General features: G+C 35.2%; 2 protein-coding genes across 4 annotated transcripts; one reads left to right on the plus strand and one right to left on the minus strand.

Annotated features, from left to right (window-relative positions):
- The first annotated feature begins 394 nt into the window (after nt 1–394).
- Nucleotides 395–2374, plus strand: LOC117111659 (cytochrome c oxidase assembly factor 6 homolog). The gene is made up of 3 exons (XM_033254632.1): nt 395–539; nt 1142–1405; nt 1558–2374. Exons 2-3 carry the CDS (start codon nt 1253–1255, stop codon nt 1651–1653), a joined length of 249 nt encoding a protein of 82 aa, XP_033110523.1. The 5' UTR covers nt 395–539; nt 1142–1252; the 3' UTR covers nt 1654–2374.
- A 1532-nt stretch (nt 2375–3906) lies between these two features.
- LOC117111606 lies at nt 3907–22073 on the minus strand. 3 transcript variants are annotated; one of them, XM_033254550.1, is made up of 16 exons: nt 21943–22073; nt 20933–21110; nt 19340–19558; nt 14556–18600; nt 14116–14430; nt 13239–13290; nt 11677–12838; nt 10623–10779; nt 9054–9173; nt 8352–8468; nt 7745–7933; nt 7255–7317; nt 6864–6980; nt 6467–6538; nt 5458–5544; nt 3907–4753 (listed from the first exon to the last, which is right to left on the minus strand). In XM_033254550.1, exons 2-16 carry the CDS (start codon nt 21094–21096, stop codon nt 4685–4687), a joined length of 6948 nt encoding a protein of 2315 aa, XP_033110441.1. In that variant the 5' UTR covers nt 21097–21110; nt 21943–22073; the 3' UTR covers nt 3907–4684. The 3 variants fall into 3 exon arrangements, with proteins under 3 accessions (XP_033110441.1, XP_033110442.1, XP_033110443.1); XM_033254551.1 differs by having other exon boundaries at nt 20933–21107; nt 21943–22045; XM_033254552.1 differs by lacking the exon at nt 19340–19558.
- Nucleotides 22074–22520: the final 447 nt, after the last annotated feature.

Here is a 22520-nt window from a genome sequence, read left to right on the forward strand (position 1 = left end):
AAATACTAAATTCACTATGTTCATCAACTCTTTCATCAATTCTATAGAGACTCTACTCTTATCAGCCTTTTTCATCTTGTCATGCCATCATTTAAGTTGGTTTTAAATAAATAATTTCATACCCTTAAAGGAATCGTGCACTACTAATTTGTGCTGGAAACTTTCGCTATAGTAGTGTAAGTTGGCGTGTGTGGCCGCACCTTTCCCAGAGTAAACATGGATTGGTACAAAAAAACCCAAAAAAACATAGTATTCGTATATGTTTGTTGTTTGTGATTTACTGGAGTTAAGATGAGATCTGATGAGTTCAAGTCTTTTCGCATCCGCCTCCCAAAAATCTGACAGCAGAATTAGGGCAGTGGGCCAAAATTAATGTCGCCCTCTATAGATAAGACAGAGCTCATGTTGTGTATGCTTATTTTCATTTGTAGAAGGGGAGAGTCGAGCACACTCGAGCATGCAACAACGTGACAGGAGTCAGGGCGGTTAAAGTTATGAACAAATGCATAGTACAGTTAATATAGTAGTCTAAAAACAGGGTGAGTGAGGGAAAACAGTACAGTATTTGAATGAATAGAGCCTTGATTAACTGGTTAGGCAAGGACATATGACATAAAAACAAATAGGAGCCTAGCTTTTAGCTAGGCCCCCTCTCGCGTTCATATAAGGAGAGGTCTAGCTAGTTAGGATAGGAGGGGCCTGCCATTATCATTTATGGCCTCTAGCATCTAAGCCTAGGTGGTAAGTGGTTTAGGCCTAGGCCTGTAAGTTTACCTAGGCCTACCTTAACTGAATACCCAGACACGCTAGGATAGCCCAAGCCAAGTCTCTTGAGTTGATTTATAAATGTGCATAATTTATTATTTTTAATTTTTAAATTTTTCTTTCCTCATTAAAAGTACATAAACTGATGAATTGTGATACTGCAATTAAAAAATAATAAACAGTTTATATACTAATTTCAACACTAATATCCTAAATATCACTATTATTAACAATAAGCTCTACTGTCTTGTTTGCTTAAGTGTCAACGGAATTAATTTACGTCAATGACCACCGAATATTCTGTAGCAGAATGGTTAAAATTAATAATAATAAGTCAAATAAATGTTCATGTTTGACGTTTTGTTATATTTTACAGGTAGGCCTAAGGCCTATATCAACCTTCTCCCTACTTCTCTGAGCTAGGCCTAAAGCCTAAAAGTTGTAGAGCTACTGTTGACCTGTGTATATATGTCTATGACTCCTAAATATGCCTGAACAGGAGAACAACTTCCCCAATGCGGGTCAACGGAAGAAATGCTGGGACGCTCGTGATGCTTACTTTGAATGTGTGGAGAGTAATGGTGAAGACAAGTGCAAAGAACTCAGGACAACATTTGAATCCAGCTGCTCAAAAACATGGGTATGCAACACAGAATGGAATTTTTCTTGATTGTGATTCACTTGCCACATTTTCGGTTTTTAGTTGTTTCTTGTGTACCTGGTGGCCATGTTTATTTGCCCCTTATAAGCTAAGGTTTATAGACTAAGTCTAGGCATGTTTTTTATTTTCAGGTGAAGTATTTTTACAGACGAAGAGACTTTGAGAAATACAAGAAAACAATAGAATATGAAGGATTTAAACCGGTCAATGAGAATGAAAAGCAATGAGAAGTCAAAGGAGCAAGAAACATGAAAACTATTGAATATGAAGGACATAACCAGCCAATACGAAATATGGATTCAAAGGAAGAGAAAGACTTGAAAACAATAAAATATAAATGATAAAGAATAAAAAATATTTAAAGCAATTAAAATAAATCATGGTACCCAGTTATAGGATGGTAATGTGTGGCTAACTAGTTGTAGCCTGTACAGTGATTCAATGTATCAGTCAATCAGGGTATCAATCAGTATATCAATGGTAATTTAATTTGTCGGCAGCAGGATATGGCAAACTACACGTTGTGAACCATAATGTACCAGTATCCATCAAAGATAATTATGATGGCATAATCATTTGATGTAGAAAAATGACAGGAATGCTTAATCTCCCGTTGGACATATTCCCACATCTCCACAGACTGAAAAAGGGGAAAATATGTCCTAAATATCTCATAAGAGATTAAATAAAGGCAGCCAAAACTGGGAAGTTGTGCTTGAGGCTAGGGGATTCACCTCTAAACCTTGCCGGTCTTCATAAGTTGTCAGACAGCTGAGTTGGGAAAAACAAATCGGCCTGTGGCGGTATCTTTGTGGTCAAGGTTTGCGTCATTTAGTTGTAGTGCTAGTCAAAGTTTTAAGAATATGAAATTATGTAATTTTTAAGTTTTAGCTCAAACTATGACTAAACTTGGTTTTAAGAATACCGAGGTAAGGAACACCACATGAACAATGCCTCTGTTGCTAGCTTCCGTAATTGATATACAGTATATCCCCAATTTTCAACCAAGGTAATTCAACAGAAGGACGCACATCTCCGCTCACGAACATAGCGCGTGCGTACAGTCCTTTTATCTTTACTGTGGCATCGACAATCCGGTACTAGTTGCGAGTACAGCCGTCAATTATTAGTCTATGCGTGCCATTCGTTTTATGGTGTTAGTTTTTATTTTATTAATTTTGGGTACTTCGCAATGTCTGTTACATCTGATTTTTTTTTGATCGCGAGCTTGTTAAATGCTTCTATAAACTGCAATTTGATTTGTGAAAATTGACCAAGAAAATGAAAAGTTATAACAATTTAAATTTTACGAATTTTATAAAATTTTATGTTCTTATGTAATATTAATCTGTCATTTTGACAATGTTGGCATTATGTGCCGAAAACGAACATTTGAGTATATACAGGACATTTATTAATTTTTACTGCGAAGTGAGTCTCATGAACAACAATTCACCACAATTTTGGTAAAATTAATGTCGAAATGAAGAATATATTCCAGTCTAATGTTAGTGCAAAATATCATTAGTCCTTTGTAATCACCGCACGACGCATGATTATCATGGCAGCTAACACGCGCGTGGTTAAATCGTCACGTACGGTGACGGTTTATGGTCTGGTTGCTTTGGTTTTTGTGACGTTCAGCGTGTAGGGACGCACGTGCGCATAGAATGTCGATGCCAGAGTTATAACCTTTGATGTCCCGAGATGTGCGTCCTTCTGATGAATTGCCTTGATTCAACCCCCGGCCTGCGTGCCAAATCCGGCCCGCAAAACATTGCTAAAAATAAATAATTTTCCGGCAGATTTTTAGAAAATTTTTTTCTGTTTAGAGAAACACCACATAGGCACCCCTACTCTCTAGCTATGTTTACAAGAGAGCAGCTTTTTCTGAGTGTAGCTCACTGTATCTGATGGTGTAGGGTATTGGCATGGGGAGGGGTAGACTAATGGGGACAATGGATTAATTGATGTATGTACCAGCAGGCTTGGGGCATGTTATTCTGTTGAAATCACTGCTTTGAAAACTTATTTTTGAGTCTGAAATGCAATTTCCAGGAATGTAGAGGTATCTATGTTAAAAATGTGCTCACTCAACCACTGTAAAATTCACCACTATAAAAGAAAATGTACACAATTTATGTTGGCCCGCTGCTGGTCTCCACAAATTGGAACTGGCCCCCAGCTCAAAAAGGTTGTATACCCGGGATATATACGTTATAGACAAATAATAATATAGACGAATAATCAGGGGCGGATCCAGAGATATCCAAAAGGGGACCCCGATTAGGATAATACTACCCTAGGGGGTGCAGGAGTTTCCCCCGCAAAATTTTTGTGTTCTAGATGCCCGAAAATAACCCTGTAAGGAGTTTTGGGCGATCAATTTTTTTCTTTCTTTCCCTTTTTTTACCTTCCAAAGGGAGGTGGGGGGGGCCTGATGATAATCATAGTAAACAAAAAATTACACTTCAAGACTCTTTATTACAATGGGAAAATTTAATTTATCATTTTACCACCACATACAGGCAAAATAACAATACTATAATACTAAAAACATTTAAATTTCACATACGCAAGTTCAAATAAATCATAGATTTATGCATTAGAACAACAACAGTAGTGCAGTATACATAAAACCAAAATTCTTGTCTCGATAATTTTTTAATCTGGTGCCAGACGCGAGACTGAATATATCTGAATCCTATTTAAATCTAATAAAAAAATTGAAAAAAAAAAAATTAAAGTTGCTTGTGTCCTATATCAATGTTGAAATTCCTACAAAAAGTGGATGAACAAAAAACCTTCTAAATAAAATAATGTTCTGTATCTCAAATTAATTCAAATATCATTTTCATACTTCCTGGTAATAATTTTTTAGAACTAATGAATAATTATTAACACTGTAGCTTCTAATTCCCTAATATATTTTCAAGTTAAAAGATACATTAAATAAAATTTTGTTGGCTCACAAAAAAATAATTCATCCTCTTTAATTACTAATAAAAACAAATGAATATGGAATGATTATAAACTCGTAATCACCGAAACCACGTTCAGTCAAATTTATAAGAATAATTTCTTGTACTTTAGGTCACATTTTTATCTGAAAGTTTAGTTCTGCTTGTTTACAGGTTTAGTAACTGGTTACCAAGGCATGCTGTCAAATTTTATAGACAACTGGCCCCATCATTAGACGGCTTTTACACGGATATGAAACGCATTCTAATATTCCAGCCACAAGTGGTTTTAAAGTTGCTATATCGTCTGAAGAAGAAACTTGCGTTTCTTTTCGGCGTCCCTTACACAACCATAAGCCTTCATGCGCTAAAGATAGAAAACAATATAATTAATGATTACTTTTTTGAATATTATATTTGTGTCCAATAGCAATTAAGGATTGAGGATTTTAGTGAGATTCTCATTAGGTACAGGATTTGAGCCCAGAGATTCAAAAATATGCATCTTAACTACTTGATCACAATTCGTAGTTGGAACTGCGCATGCTCGTATCAAGGTAAATCGACATAGGATTGTGTCGATTGACCTTTGATGAGCATGCTCAGTATTAACTACAAATTGGCTAATAGGCACCTGAATATGTCTGAGGAGGATGGGTGTTAGATGCTAGACTCAGACCACAACACTTGGTGCTTTGTTAAAAATGAAAACCATGGAATAATCCAAATCAGTTGTGGATCCAGGAATATGAAATAGATGGGGCTCAGGGAAGGACCTTCACAGATGAAGCGTCTATACCACAAACCATGGTGGGGTTGAGTTAAGAACATTTATGATTATGGCAATGCTAGATGGCTGGAAATGTCACTCCCAGACTTTAATATAATTTTCTCCATTTTTGAAAATTTTGAAATATTTAGTGGGGGAGGAGAGGCCTGGGCCCCACTTACATCTGCCACTGCAAATATAGCACAGTAGTGAATTACTTAAAATAACATCAATCACTGAAATGTAAATTAATGTCCAATACAGTACAGGTATCATTATTATTCTCATAAAAAACTTCCTACCTTAGGATAAAATAAATATTCCTTAGACCAGAAATGATCCCAAGGGTCATACAAACAAACAAGTCCATGTTTCCCACCAATAATCAACTACAAGAAATAAACAGTTGATTGACTGAACTAGTTGTGTGAAGTGCTATACAAATAATGACACATTATAAACATATGTGGCAAAGACAAGCCAAACCAGTCACTCGTCGCAAAAATTGATTTTGAGTTATTAATACAGTGTTAGAGAGTAAAATAATAGCTATAAAATGGTAAAAAATATCATTCAAATCGGACATTTCCTTATGAAGTTACAAGTGTTTAAACATACAGCTGTTTAAAGAACAATATATGAGAAATCAGCCTTCAAAGTTTATAATTTCAGGCATTTCTCATGCAGAAACTATCTTCAAATCCTTAAAAAGTGTTGTTTTAACATTGAAAATGGGGAAATTAACAGCATGCAATGATGTATAGATATGTAAAGATTAGTTTAGTGCAATAAAATAGATTTTTTAAAATTTGACATTCCAGCATGTTTTGGCCATTTTCTCTGAAACACGATTTGCGATGAATGACTGATTTGGCTTGTCTTTTTTTTAAAAACCATATTTATATAGGTTTACCCTTCCTTCCAGTGTACTAGAAGGTCAACTGATATTCAGGGGTCCTTTTTAAATAAATGAAATATTGCCATGCTTTTGTCAGCAAAGTCTTTACGAGCTTTAGAAGTGGAGTTGTTTTTTAGTTGTGAGAAATAGTCTTGCTGTCACAGGAATTCAACCCAGGACCCTGAGATCAGAAGTCAAGCATTTTAACCACTAAGCTATTCGACTCCACTGTTCCTATAATTGGCTGAGATGAAGTGTTAATGGGATCGTCTGTAATTGAGTGTGTTCTGATCATATATTTTGTTATATTATTATTATAAATCAATGTGTTTTTTTTGTTTTATAATTTGATTATCATTATTTTATTGCTTTATTATTCAAATGCTATATCAAACAATGTCTAAGGAACAAACCGTTTCCTGATGTACAAGTACGCACCGCAGTGGTGTGCCATTAACAGCATACTGCAGCCGAACTTTAAATCCCTGAAAATAACAATTTCATTAACTTTGAGAATGGACACAAAAAGAAATCAAAATCCTACTACTATATATTATTTCAATTAAAAATGAGAAGGTTAGTCTCTTAAAAGAATTCTTCTGTGCTCTCCATCTGGAGGTTATGTTGATTAAAATGAATTACAGTAGATTGAATAACCATAATTATAAATTCCTATTTCTTACCTCATATATTAATACAGTAAATCAAAAAATGTTTGTAGTAACCATTCAGTGAATCAGCAAAAGCTGTTTAACATTTATCAACCTTCATGTTACTTTAACTTTTAAATTACCTTAACCTTTTTATTACCTTTTTATCTATAAATTTGAAAACACTTCTTTTTTCACTTGCTGTTATGATGTACTGTTCAGTGATTTGAAAACTTGTCAATGAGGAATCAAGGGCGATACTTCTTCTTTCAGGACTCTGTAAGGAAAAAACCCACAAATATGCAAACAAAAAGGTCCACTGATGGATCAGAAAATGGCAGATCTGTTGGTTAAACTGGTGGTAGCCACTGTGTGTGCACTGAACCGTGCAAATCTCTTCCCCCACCCCAAGTTCAATCCCCATTGCTGTTCTCCATGTATGTAAAACATGAAAATGAACACTTGGACGGTTGACTGAACAAATGCTGAGCATGCGATGACGAGCACCAGCACAAAATAGAATAGATGAGGAGGTGAGTTGAAATACTTACATTTACATTGTTCACATAAAGAAATCCTCTTGTATCGGCAGTGTATAATCTCTCTCCAATCAACTGATAAAAAGAAAAGAGACAGGTTATTAGTCACATTTTCATTGAAAGTGATTAATTAAGATGTTAATTATTTTTGTATACAAGTTGGTGTTTTGCTAAATCGGCACAGATCACACAAAATGCCTGGACAGAACTGAGATTCCAATTTTTATCATTCTGTAGGCTCCTAGTCTGGGTTGGGGAGAGGGCTGTGTGGGCATGTATTCTCACAAACACCTGGAAATCTATGATCATGATTCATAAGTTAACCTAAGATACCTGTTTTTTAAGAGGAATAAGTCCAACTACAATCAATAGTTAAAATTATATCATACTGTAGGCTTATAATAGGATAGCATTCAAAATCAAAGCTAAACAGGGGAAGGGTTGGAAGGGCGATAAATATAATGTAATAGTAATAATTCGTGAAAATAAAGACAGTGCTTACATTCATATAAATGACATCAGCTTTCAGATGTGTGTTCAGTTTAGCAATCAATGAACCAGTCTTTTCATCAATAATTGAGATCATGTAATTTGCTACTATCAGTACCTTGGCTGCATCTCGAACCGTTGATGTTATGTAAACTAGAGGAACATCTTTGTTCACAGTGTTTTTGGTAATAAGCTCATGTTTCTAAGGAAGTAGAGAGCAACTACATATATTTCATTTCAAGATAGTATATATTTCACCAAAACAACAAAATAGTACAACCTTTCCGATTTTAATAATTGTCAATTTATATAGCACATAATGTAAAATACATACATTTTGGCAGTGCTCAGAGGGTGGTTCACGGTATTCATTTCTACTTATTAATTATAGTGCACAGCATACGCAGCCTCTTTGTTCTTTACATACTAAAGTAATATTTATCATATTTTGGGATTAAAATGTAATTTTGAAAGAAGTTAGTAGGTGTTGGTTAAGCCTGTATTTTTTTACGCCTCTATTTGCAAAGGTTTATTGTATTTGGTTTTGAGAAATTTAAAAAAAAATTATTTAAATAATATGTTTCAAGTAGAGCACTAAAAACCACATTCTAAATAAGTACCTTTGAATTAACAACCGCAATGATGCCGTTGAACATACCAACGTAAAGTTTCTCCCAGTTACTGTGCATACATATCACGTTGCTTGAACAGTGGTACTCGTAAATGCATTTCTGCGTCTAATTAAGAACGGAAAAGAAATGCGAGGTAGATGTCAATGAAAATGAGTCTTAGAATTACAAACCTATCCTGCAGTGGTCTGCAGGGTAGGTTTTACTCTTTTTAATGGTCTTAACACTTTCCACATCTATGCAACTACTGATTGATTAATAGTTAATTTATTAATAGATCTTTTTAGATCTACTTCCTCTTTTACACTGCCCTCATAAGGAGGTCTAGAAACACTCGGCTGATTGATTAATAGATATTTTTTAGCTCTACTGGCTCTATTATACTGCCCTCATGAGGCTGATTGATTAATAGATATTTTTTAGCTCTACTGGCTCTATTATACTGCCCTCTTGAGGATGATTGATTGATTAATAGATATTTTTTAGCTCTACTGGCTCTATTATACTGCTGTCATCGGAGCTTTCGATATTACAAGTACTTGTTTTACTCAGACACAATAAGCTGGCTACATCAATAAAAATGTCAATATACAAGTGGCCAAATATATATAAATGTTTAGGTACAAGTATAATTAATCAAGTTTAGAGTTTTTCAATACATTTTTGAGATTGAGACAGAGTTGGAAGTTTTACCTCTAAGTCAAACTCGCAGAGCTTTTGGTCAGCATAGCTCACAAACAACGTCGTCTTTACAAAAGCTATGCTGAGAATTTCAGCATCACTGGCAGTGTAGGTGCCTTTCAGTTGGCAGCTCTGAAAATAGAATATTTTAAACTGTATACTCCTCATATGAAAATAAACATTAAATAATTGACAAGCTCCTGTGTGTGTGTGGGTGGGTGTGGGTGTGTGTGTGGGTGTGTGTGTGTGTGTGTAGCAGTAGAAAGCATCTAGGCTTCAAATCCCAGTTGAGGAGATTTATTCCACACTTACAGATTTTTTCTTTACCATTTATATTAACAAAGCATTATAAATAAACATACAGTCGAGTCCGCCGAAGTCAACCCTGTTTAAATTGAAAATTCGCGTCAGTCATATTTTTGAATAAGTCCCAATTCTTTCCTATGCATTACTGTGTAAATTGTTTGTTTCATTCGAATTTTTATAAGTCGAATTTAGGTTATATCGACGGACTTTTCCGGTCTGGATAGGCCGATTTTAAAGTAATTTCAACCACACAAGTCGAAGTTCCAAATTTAAAAGCGTACATGGGATAAATACACAGCCGTGGGAAAATATACAGTTCAATCCTTGTTGTACGGAAACAAGTTATCCATAGCAAAACTAACATCTCAGACAGCGCACTGTGGAATGATGGCTCACACGATCGTATGTCGTAAGTTGCAATCTACTCTCACAATACAAACACCCCTCCGAACCGGCTCCAATGTTCAGTTTTTCGCCCAGTTCAGTTTGTAGAACTTGAATTGAACCCATTTCAAACAAGATTGTTGTTGTCATTTCCTAGCTATTTAATCAATTTATCAAAGCCCTAGATATTTTTGACTAGGCAAATTCAACACATTATTTTATAACACTTACAGTACCTGTTGTTTTGCTGTACTGCCCAGCAAATTTAATTATTACCAATAAAATTGATTTCGAGTTTTATATCGTTTTTGCATGCATTTCTTTAGGTCTGATATGTTTTTCCAAGCACACATTCTTCGTTGGGCAATGCCACTTGCTGTTCGGCAGTCTAGTTGTAAACAGAACAGGTTGCGCCCCCAAAACTCTGCCTGCCCCCCAATTGGTCCATTTAGGTGGACTTGACTGTATATATTATATACTAGCTATATAATTGGCATCACATTAGAATGTCCAACAAGGCATTTCGATTTTTAAAATATCCTTTGTGGTTTAATGCACTTGTCAATTGTAGTCCCGGACCTGGGCCTAGCAGGGACTTAGCCGGCGATGTAATTTTCAAAACGGTTAAATGCATGTGAAAGTCCCGGCCACTTCCCAGCAATGCGGGGCATTATTTTAACGTAGCCCTGGCTAAGTCCCTGCCACTTACCACTGTAGTAGCATGTAGAGCTAGGCAGGAGCTAGGCCAAGTAGGTAAGCTTACTTGATGGAAGCACTACGCATGCATACCAATAAGCAGATTTCCATGGAAGTTTGGAGAAGTGCAAACAAAAAGAACAACTGACAAGTGCATAAGCCTATCAGGTCTTAAACCAACAGAAAGAAATTTACCTCTAAACTGTAGGCCTTAACAGCATTATTTCTGCAAACACAATACAGATTGCCCTCCATAATCTCAATTTTTAGTAATTCCTCGTCACAATTTATGAACCTCAAGTTTGCTTCATTCATCATCTCATCAAGCAGGCTCTGCTTATCAATATTTTTCCTGAAGAAAAAGTTTATTATTTTAAAGCATTTGTTTTTGTATACATATTGGTTTTCCATTGGATTCCCTGACCGCAAGAAACAATATATTAATTCTAACAGAGATCTATTGTCAAAAATACTCTATATATTGTCTATATTTGATTGGTTAGCAAATTTATATAAAGTCCTGTCCAAACTATCAAATTTTATTTGACAAAAACATGTGACATACCTAAAGATGGTCATGATGACATCACATCATTACCATATATAGGCATATCATGACCATATATAGGCACATCATGACTATATATGGGCACATCATGACCATATATAGGCACATCATGACCATATATAGGCACATCATGACTATGAAATTTCAGACACTAATACCCCATTCAGACTAGCTTCACATTGCGATCGGTTGCAGCAACTGCGACACCCAATCGCAAAGTAAAATCGTGTCTGAAAGCTCACCAATGGTAGTCGATAAGTAATCAATTTCGCAATTGTTACCCGTTGCGATTGGGTGCTACAATCTTATCTACTCCTGATTTCCACGCAATCCGATCGCAACGGATTCCACTAATTGGCTGAGGTCAAACAAAACAGGACGACCTATATCGTTGCTAGTGATGTAAAGTATCAAAGTAAAAAGGTGTCTGAATGCTGTCAAGTTTGCGAATGGTTGCGAACAATTTGGATTACAACTGTTTACCACCGATTACATCGCAACCGGTCGCAATGCAGAGTCTAGTCTGAATAGGGTATTAGATTTAAAGACTACAGGCACAATACATTATGACATCATGAGCAAAAATAGGTGTTTGTTGATTGACCTTAGATACGAGCATGCACAGTTAAAACTACGTTAAAAATACGAAATTTAAAAATTGATAGACATATATAATCTTACCCTAGTTTTTTGTATCTTTTTGTCAAATTATCTTTCTTTGGTGATGATCTCTCTTTCTTTTCTGATTTCTTACTTAGCTTAGGTGTTTCTTTAGTGTCTAACTGTGCCAAGTTCTCTGCCTGTTTCTTCGGTAATTTAGATGATCGTTTCTTTGCCGGGTACTCTATTGGAGATGGTTTCACCCTTAACTTTCTAGATGTTCCAGGGTCTTTGTCAGATGACTCCTCAGAAAATGCTTCTTCAGAGTCCTTTCCAGAAAGATTATCAGACTTTCTTTTCCCTACTTGCTTAGATGTTTGTTTGGTCCGTGTCTCAGATGGCTTCTTAGAAAGATGTGTATGTCCCTTAGGATCAATAGCTGGTGTATTACAAGATTTCTTCTTTGAGGTGGTTTCTATACAGCATTCCGGTTCTTCCATCAATGTTTTCTTTGCGAGAATCTTGGATTCTCTCATGGTCTTAATACGTTTTGAATTACGAGTCATTGGACCCTCCAAATTATCTTCATCACTAGAAAGTACTTTTCTTTTCTTCCTTAATTTCCTTGTTTCTTTTTTCTCTTTGATAGTATGATTGTATGGAGGGAAATGTGGTAAAATTCCACTCTTGGGTACATCAAAAATGATTGCTTTCTTGTCAGATACTTTTTCTTCCAAGGGATCCTCTTCCATGGCATGATCTTCTGGAGCAGCATTTGGTACACTCCCATTCTCAGGTATAGTGACAATCAATGCTTCTTTTTCAGGTTCTGTAGGCATCTGATTTAACTGGTTAAAGTTATATTGGATCTGCTGTAAGATGTGGGGATTTGACAGTACAGATATTACGGACTGCATGTCAATATTTTGGTCCCCAGTTGAAAGAACAATGGCTGGAGGATATGAAGTAGTGTCAGCATCACTGCAAGAGGCATCAGTTCTAACCAGCTGGCTTTCTGGTTTATATTTCTTTTGTTCAACTCTGGTACTACATGGTTTTTTTACTTGAGATTCTTTAAATGTTGTGGATATTTCGTTGTCCTTATCAGTGACATCTTTTATGATTTCTGGTTCAACATGTGCCAAGGAATTTCTAAATACATCAGCTGTGTACTGCCTCTTACGGTTTGAGACTTTCTCAACTTTAGGTAAACTACTCATGTCTTCACCCCGCCCTCTTGCACCTATGACAGAAGCACAATATTTAATACAGGAACATTATATTAGGCGCAGCTAGTGTATGAATCAGATTTAGTAATATAAGGTCTTCAGAATGCCATTATCAACCCTGTGTAGTTTTTTTGCTTTCTGTTTTTGTCTTTTATATCTAACAAGTACACCCATCCATTAAAGGATGGAAACTATTTTACCACAAACTAAGTCTCCTTTTGGAACTTAGGATGTAGAATTATATTTAGTTGTGAGGAAAAAAATCCTTGAATTTCACAGGAATCTAACTGTGAATGCTGTTTAATTTCACATGGTGAAATGCAATTATTGTCAGTCATAAATTGTAGAAATGTAATTACACTTATATTCAGTTTCATAAAATTCACATTTCAAATGTAAAAATGAATATATTACCTTCTAAAATATTCATACGCATTCCTCGAAGACTTTGGAGTTCTCCGTCCAACTATAGATGATAAAATCAAATTGTAAATGCACAACTTTTTTCATATTTAGTTTTAAATCCATTGCATTTTAATCCATCAATTCACTGATCAGTCAATGCCATAATAAATGAATCTCTAAATACATGTAATATGAATTTAATAATTATAAATAAAATGAAAAACTCATTTAGGCATGATTGAAAAAAATTAAATGAACTAAATAAAAAAGTAAAATAAATTAAATGGTAAAAATATAAAATACAAATAAATATGTCGGAGAAAACATTGCTAAAAAAATAAGCATGAACATGCATCAACAGATTGGTCAAGAGTGAGAGACGTAGCCAGGATTTTGAAAGGGGCCGTTATGCGAGGTACGTAGGACTCCGGCGGGGCCCAGGGGGACGAACCTCCCTATGAAATAGCGCGCTCTGAATGTGAAAATTGCATTAGACGCATCATAAATAATATTAGTAGGCGCACAATAATTATAATAAATCAACAATGGCGGATCCAGAAATTCTAAAGAGAGGTGACCCAGGTAGGGACTTTCACCGACTGAGGAACCACCCACCTCAGCTGCACCAGGGTTGGGGCTGAGGTAAGAAAATTTATGATTAGGGCACCTCTAGATGGCCGGAAATGACACTCTCATACTTCAATTTGAATATATTTTCCTTTTTTCCTTAAAAAAAAAAAGAATTTGTATTGGTTCAAAAACAAGCTTTAAAATTTTATTACTGTGTACAAAGGGAAAGGGGGGGGGGAGCTGCAGCTCCCACAGCTCACCCCTGGATATGTCCCTGTCAAGAGTTAGAATAAACAAAATTAAGAATTTTTAATACCTGTTGTTTAGCTGATTGTACATTGTTCAAATCCATCTGATTCTTCAGAATAACATCTTTCAATTTTTGAATATTTTTCTCCATTTCTTTCATCTTCTGATGCAAGGACTCTTCCCTTAACGAAATGTTAAAAAGCTTTTCCAGATCACTCTGAATTCCTGCGGCAGCTGAAGTCTGGTCCATAGTTTTCAGTTTTTCTGCCGCACAAGATGATCCTACCTCAACAGGAACTGGTGAACTTTGAGAACATCTGACTAAAGACAGATCCGATGTTGCATGGCTTCCTTCTGCACCAGAAAATACACGCTCAACTCCCTATGAAAGATAATTTGTAATATTAGTAAAAAAGAATGTCCAAGACTGACATTTAAAGTCAGTTTAATGAAAAATTCAACAAATACTAAAACAGTTAACACTAGAAAGTATAACACTGTTCTTACTTTATGTGTATCTGTTTTCCTTCTTGTAACTCCATCTTCTGTCTTCTGTTTTTCCTTAGATACTGCTGATATCTGACAGTCTTCTTGTATAGCAGTCACTTCCCCTTTAACAACACCAGGCATGTCAAGTCTTTCTAATTGTACTTTGCAAGAATATTTACTACTTGCATCTATTTTTGTAAAAGCACTTTGTCCATTTTCTACTTTTCTATTTACAATTATTTCTCTATCTTGTTGAGCTTTGATTCCACTACTGTTGTTTCTATTCTTCCATTTCATCAAGTCTGATTTTTCCATTGACATTATATTATGTGTCTGCTGGTATATATTTTCTCGCAAAATATCAAAATCTGTTGTGGATACATTTTTGGTCTTAATAGCTGCATCTGTCTGAACACTAAGTTCTGAACTTGCTTCAAAAAATGTATTGGTATCTGCATAAGCAGCTTCGCTATAAGCCAAAGATTCTTTTTTGATTTGAATGCCAGTAACCAAAGACACTTGATTTTGCTGATAAGAATGACTTGATTCTATAGCAAAGTTGTGGGGTTTCTTCTGTTTATCACTAATAGCCTCACCAGTTGTGCTAGAAGTAGATGATGTGGCAGTTTTAACAGAATTGACATCAAGAAAATGTAAATTCTTAGAGACATCTGGCATTTGGTTGTGCTGGTAATATTGCCTCAGGTCTATTTGTAAATTGTTGGTTTCCTTTTGTTCATTACTAAACGTTTTACTTATTTTTTCTTTCGTACCTGATGACAGATTTTTTGAAAAGTTTGTAAGTTCATTAACTTGCTTAGTAACCTTCTGAACAACATCTTCTAATGGTTCAATGGGTTTATGTTTCATGCAAGCACCAGTTAGTGTGCTAGAAGTAGATGGAGTGCTAGTTTTACTAGAATTGATGTCAACAAATGGTAAATCTTCAGAAACAACTGGCAATTGATTTTGCTGGTAACAATGCTTCGAGTCTGTTTTCTTTTTTTTATCAGATTTACTTACTCTTTTACATTTTTCTTTCATACCTGATGACAGACTTTCTGAAATGTCTGTAGGTTTATAAACTTGCTTAGTAACATTCTGAACATCATCTTCTAATGGTTCAATGGGTTCTTGTTTCATGCAAGCACCAGTTGGTGTGCTGGAAGTAGATGGAGTGCGAGTTTTACTAGAATTGATGTCAACAAATGGTAAATCTTCTGAAACAACTGGCAATTGATTTTGCTGGTAACAATGCTTCGAGTCTATGAGTAAATTATTGGTTTTGTTTTGTTTATCAGTTTTACTTACTCTTTTACACTTTTCTTTCATACCTGATGACGGACTTTCTGAAATGTCTGTATGTTTATAAACTTGCTTAATAACCTTCTGAACAACATCTTCTAATGGTTCTTGTTTGATGAAAACACCAGTTACTGTGCTAGAAATAGATGGAGTGCTAGTATTTCCAGAATTGATGTCAACAAATGGTAAATCTTCAGAGACAACTGGCAATTGATTTTTCTGGTAACACTGCTTTGAGTCTATAGGTAAATTGTTAGGTTTCTTTTGTTTATCAGTTTTACTTATTCTTTCATATTTTCCTTGCATACCTGATGACAGATTTTCTAAAATGTTCGTAGGTTCATAAACTTGCTTAGTAACCTTCTGAACAACATCTTCTAATGGTTCAATGGGTTCTTGTTTGATGCAAACACCAGGTGTTGTGCTAGAAGTAGATCGAGTGCTAGTTTTACCAGAAATGATGTCAACAAATGGTAAATCTTCAGAGACAACTGACAATTGATTTTGCTGGTAACACTGCTTTGAGTTTATGAGTAAATTGTTGGATTTGCTTTGTTTATCAGATTTACTTACTCTTTTACTTTTTTCTTTCATACTTGACAGATTTTCTGAAATGTTTGTAGGTTCATAAACTTGATTAGTAACCTCCTGGACAACATTTTCTAATGGTTCAATGAGTTCCTGCTTGATGCAAACACCAGTTGTGCTAAATGTAGATGGAGTGGTACTTCTACCAGAATTAATATCAATAGCAGATAAATCATCACAGAAGTTACTCTTTTCACCATCTTCTGCAAATGCTTTTAACTGAGCCATCAGCTCTGGATCCTCATGGATTTTCATATCAGTAAAATTGCAGTCACTTAGATTCTCAATCTCAAGTAATTGATTTTCTGAATTTTCTTGCATATCATCTGTTTGTCCATCACATGATCCAAACTGCAGTCCATACCTCTTTCGAAACCGTTTTTGAGGCCCTGAAATTTGTTTTAATTTTGCAATCTCAGTTTCTTGAGTATGTTTTGACTTGGACAAGCTTAATATTTGCACCAGTTTCTGTTGTAATGTTGTTTCGGTATTTTCGATCTGTGTGCGCATTCCAGCATGGAGTCTACTACGGGATGCACCAATATTTGGCTTTAAAGATTTTGAGATATGTTTAATGACAGTATCACTTAAAGACAGTTCTTTTCTTGTTTCTAAATCTTTTTTAAGAATGTCGCTTAAAGATGGTTCTCTATTTGTTTCAGAATTAATGTTCATCTCTGCATTGATATTATCAGTAGGCCTACTGTGTTTGGTTAGATCACTAGATAGATGACAACTAACATCGCTAATTGATCTGTCTTTGTTTGGAACACCCTTTGGGACTAATGCATTTGTCACAAGTTTCTCCTGTATATCATCAGGTTTTGAATTGTCACCACTGCCAATAGCAATTGAATTTCTAAATATACATCGTTCACTGAGAGAGTCATCTGCCTTGTCAACATTTTTTCTGGAATGCATTTCATGTATCTTTGTCAAGGAATTTGTAGTAGCCTTTGGAATAAAACCTGTGTCACTGCTTTCAGACATTTTGGTATCATTTTGGGTCTGTTTCTGGAAAACAGATTTATACTTGCTTCCTTCTGTAGATTTTAAGTTCTTTGATAGAGCAGAATTGGGGATAGGTTTCTGTAATATTGTATTATCTTTGATACCAATATCAGAATTTGAAACATTAGAATGAGTTTTCCCTAACAATGAGGGTGCGGTGCTATCTCTCTGAAATATTGTTGTACACTTGTTCCCTTTTGTTGACAATGCAGTATCAGGTTGTGCAGTCACTTTGGAAATGGATTTTGGAATAACTTTTGTATTCATGCTGATTTTTGTTTCACATGCAGCTTTCTTTAACAAAGTAGCTTCAGTGCTAGATTTCTCAGAACTTGTAGAATCTTTGTGATTTGTTGAATTGATTGCATTGGACTTAGCTTTTGGTGACAAAGTGGCTTCAGGGGTAGCTTTCTCCGAATTTGTAGAATGTTTGAGATTGTTTGAATTAATTGCAATGGGCTTAACTTTTGCTGACAAAGTGGCTTTGGGGGTAGCTTTCTCAAAACTTGTAGGATACTTATCTGTTGAATTAACTGCATTAGACTTATCTTTCGCAGAAAAAGTGGCTTCAAGACTAACTTTCACTGAACTTGTAAATTCCTTGTGACTTGTTGAATTAATTGCATTGGACAGAGTTTTTGCTGATGAAGTGGCTTCAGGGCTACTTGTAGAAACTTTGTCATTTATTGGATTATCATGCTTAGCTGACAAAGTGGTAACAGCGTTATTTTTTGGGGAAATTTTTGACCCCTGAGGAGCTGTATATACTGGAGGGCTAGCAACAAAATTCTGAATACTGTTTGACCCTAGGGGAGTTGTAAATATTGGAGGCCTAACAAAAAAATTTTGAGTGCTGTTTGGCACCTGGTAGTTCCATTTACTGCGATCATTCATCCACTTAGTATTTCCATTGTACTGCCAATAATGATTGTCTCTACGATCATAACAGTAATTATTTCCACTATGACCTGCTTGCCACTGGTTTACAGGCTGTGTTCTAAACATTGGTTGATTAAATGAATTATACAATTGATTCTGTCTTGTGAAAGGATTTCCAATTTGAGGATTATAATGTCCTGACCACTCCATTTGTCTATGAGGTGCATTCCTAAACCTTGCATGTGAAGATACTGGTCTTTGCTTTGGTGATTTCTCCAGTCTACAGGAAATAACAGTAGATGAAAAACATATGGGTGAATTCACAGGGTGAATTTAAACTTCTCTTTATTCATGACTCCCAGACAGTTTTCGCCGCACAACGTTAACCTTAACGTCATAATTTATTCATCTTGCGTTGCGGAGTACGTTAATTTCAGAATTTCCGCATGCGTATTACGATTTGTTTACAAAAGGGGCGGAGTTATCGCGTTGTATGTTGAGTACTAACGTCAAAGTTAAGGTTAAGGTACTAAAGTTAAGGTTAACGTCGTGCGGCGAAAACTACCTATTGAATGGAAGGCATTCAAAGCTTAGAGGAGCAGCACACTAAAAGGAATACTCACTATAAACTAATAGCAAGTTAGATGAGCATGACAAAATAGATGGAAGAGGACAATAGAGCAAAAGCAAGTGAGTGTAAATTAATAAAATTAAAAATTTAACAAGGGGAGAAAATATGGAGGACCTTTTGAGAGATTGCTTTAGTTTTATTATGCTGTAACATGCATTTAACCAATGGATTATTTTCAACTGGAAAATTATTTTTCAATTTCAATGTAGTTATGTTTAGGTTTATCAGAAAAGTAGTGAATAAAAAATGTTTAACCTAGTAATATTGTGATTTTACAAAATACTTATAATGTAAAAAATAAGAAATTCACCCTTATTGTTATTAATATTTATTTAGGCAAAAATATGCCAAGCACAATTTAAACATAAGGATAGTTTTCCAAATGTACCTATGTTTCCATTGGCTGTGAATTTTTTGTGCTGCCTTCCTTTTTGCTGCTTGTTTTGCAGCTAAGTCAGCAGCTCGCTGTTTAGCCAATCTAGCAGCCTTTGCTTCTGCTTTATATTTCTTAAAAGCATCCTTGTGCTGCTCTTCAAAGATGTGCTTTGAGTATTCACCAATGCCATAAGATTCAAACTGGCAGAGCAGACAACGGTGAGTAAACCCCCTAATGAAAAAACAAAGCAACATGATGCAGACAAGATTTAAATGACAATGGAACAAATGATGTAAAAATACCCCAGAATGGAAATAATTATATTTAAATTAAGTTTTAAGTACTGTATACTGTAGGCTAAAGGTACAAGATACAATTTTGTGGAGCAGACAATGATGCAGAAACCCTAGAATGGTAAAAAGAAAGCATGATTGTAAAAATTTAAAATGGCAGACCAAGCAATGATGAAGAAACCCCTAATATGGTAGATTTCTCAAGTTAGTAAAATGCAACCATGTCTTCAAACATCCACAGTACATTCAAAATTTCCGTAGCACCTAATAATCTGTCTTGCGTGCAAATATGGATTGCTTACTGTACTTTAAATTACAGGTACAGGATTATAAAAGATGTGGAATTTCAAAGAAATAGGACAGGATGAAGATTTACAGGACAATTTTTCTTAGTTTTCACAATAATTTATCAGTAATCTGACAAGTATGAGTTGTCTAGGGACAATGTAACCACAGATCCTAATGGAAAAGTCATTTGTTTTGGACTTTAGACCTATATTATTTATGGGTCTTGGCCTATGATAAATTTTCTCAGTATTTTATCCTATTCAAATACGTCTGTAATTAGGCAAAAGTTTTATAGCAGCTACGGAAGTTCTATAGCACTTAAGAAGTCTGGAATGGCAATATAAGCTTTGGTTACACTAATATTACAGTACAAAGATTGTATGAATATAACCAGAAAAAAATGATAAAATATCATTTAAAGGTCAAAAGCAGATGTGTCTTGTTGGTTAATGTACTTGCATTTCAATTTAGGGTCATATTGTATCTTTCATATGGCAAAATAAACAACTCCACTCCTCAAACCTCAAATAATTTTACACAACATCATATACTCGTAATTTCTATATTTTATAATACCATAAAACCTCAAATTAAAGCCCTGGGCTGCTTCCTTTTTGCAAACTTTGGATGGGCTTCCTTTCGAGATGGGCTTCTTTTCGAGACTACTTTTGAAGTAAAGAGGGGAGCTTCTTTTCAAAATGCATGCTGAAATTTTGCGAATTTGTACTATAAAACAATAAATAAGGCCACTGTAACATCAATCTGTATGTATCATTGAGTGTATTTAACTGGCATTAAATGACCTAACCTACTGTATAAACCAAGCTTGTATTTGATTTATTTTGTTTTCTGAAATTCATGTACAGTGTATGTACTGTACTATCTTAAAAAGAAGCCATATGCTATCTTGAAAAGAAGCCCATTGGCTTCTTTTCAAGGCTAATTTTGCAAACTACAAAGGGGGCTTCAATTTGAGATGGGCTTCAATTCAAGGTATTATGGTATTCTTTAAATAACAGCCAACCTTCCATAGCTTTTTTCCATCTGATTATGATGAAGACTTGACCACTTATGTTCTGAAAACTGACTTTCCGTTGAATAATCCAAAGAACAGATGTTACAGAAATACTTTCCCTCTTCAGGTGCTGGTTTAGGTGTCCCGTCAGTGCCATCTTCACCTTTATCCATGATTTCAAGAACTGCTGTAGTTTACAAAACATAAATTTAGGAAAAGTAAAATCTTAAAATGTTAAATTTTGAGGAAATCATCACATTTTTAAAATGCAGATTTGTTTGTTCAGGTCTTAAGCTGGGCTGGGGTTTGTATTCCCTGTGCTACAATACGGCAGACCTTTAATGTGGATTGTTGTAGGCATGTTGGTAATTAACTCAGTCTAGCCTGTTCACTTTGAGTAAGGCCAGGCAGGGCCCATACTGTGAAGTTTTTTAATTGTGTGGATGATACAAAAAAAAAACTAGCTCAAAATTTGCGCCAAAAATCCCTTGGAATGTGCACAAAATCGTAACAACAACTGCATAACTACATTGGTTATATAAAATTAAGATCAAAGCCTAATTTTCGGCAAAATCAGCGAGGAAATCAGCCCTTTTTTCTGAAATGCATGGACGGATTTCTATGCCAGCTTAGCCAAATTTTTGCACGAAGGATATTCCACACCACGTGCAGGTCTTAATTAATAGTTAAAATAGTTACTATATTAAAATATGATAGATAAGCGAGTCCTATCAGCGCTAATCAGGTCTAAACTCAACTAACTAGGCCTAGACTGTGCCTACCTAGCTTCATTCAGAGTGGACTAGCTAGGCGCAGTACTTGGGTCTAGGCGAGCTAGCCAGGACCTCAGCTCTGGTCTGGCTGACTGAGTAGCATTTAGTTACTCTGCTGAATCTGTCTGATGCTAGGGCCTAGGCCCTAGCCAAAACCGCACAAAAAAGAGAAATCTATCTCATGAATGCAAATACACTTTACAAATACTTAACAACAAACAATTTCAAAGCGTAAAGTAAACACACCAACAATCAAATACTTGTAAACCTAGCCTATATATCATAACTGTCTTTTTAAATAATTTATACAGCGCACAAACCCACTCGCGGGCGCGCTGCTCTGTATATATACATTGGTGTCAAAGGTTATTAGTCTGTTCATCCATTCGTTTCTAATGAGGACTATCTTGCACTGACGTCATCGGGGATGAATCGATTGGATGTTCTTTTTCTGCAAATGTCAGAAAAACCGCTTAGAATATTGTTTTTTAATACATGTCAATGAATTGAAATTCAGCAAAACAAAATACTTATCTAAAGATTTTTATTGAAACTAACATTGTTTAATGTACTATTTTGTTCATCTGCCATGAAAAAGGTTTATTAATATAGATACCTTTATATATAAATCCTGTCTAAACAAGTAAAATTCATAAAATTAATCCAAAATTGATTGATTGATTATTGGTTGATTGACTGATTAATTAATTAATTGATTTTTTGACTTTTTGATTGATTAGTGATTGAATAATTTGTTGATTGATTGATTAGTTGCAGTGACGCCACTTCGGACAGGAGGTCGTCAGATCAAAAATTTTAAAAAA

This window comes from Anneissia japonica, unplaced genomic scaffold (assembly GCF_011630105.1).
Source record: "Anneissia japonica isolate Jap-2015-1 unplaced genomic scaffold, ASM1163010v1 scaffold287923_len1623670_cov205, whole genome shotgun sequence".
Taxonomy (NCBI): Eukaryota; Metazoa; Echinodermata; class Crinoidea; order Comatulida; family Comatulidae; genus Anneissia; species Anneissia japonica.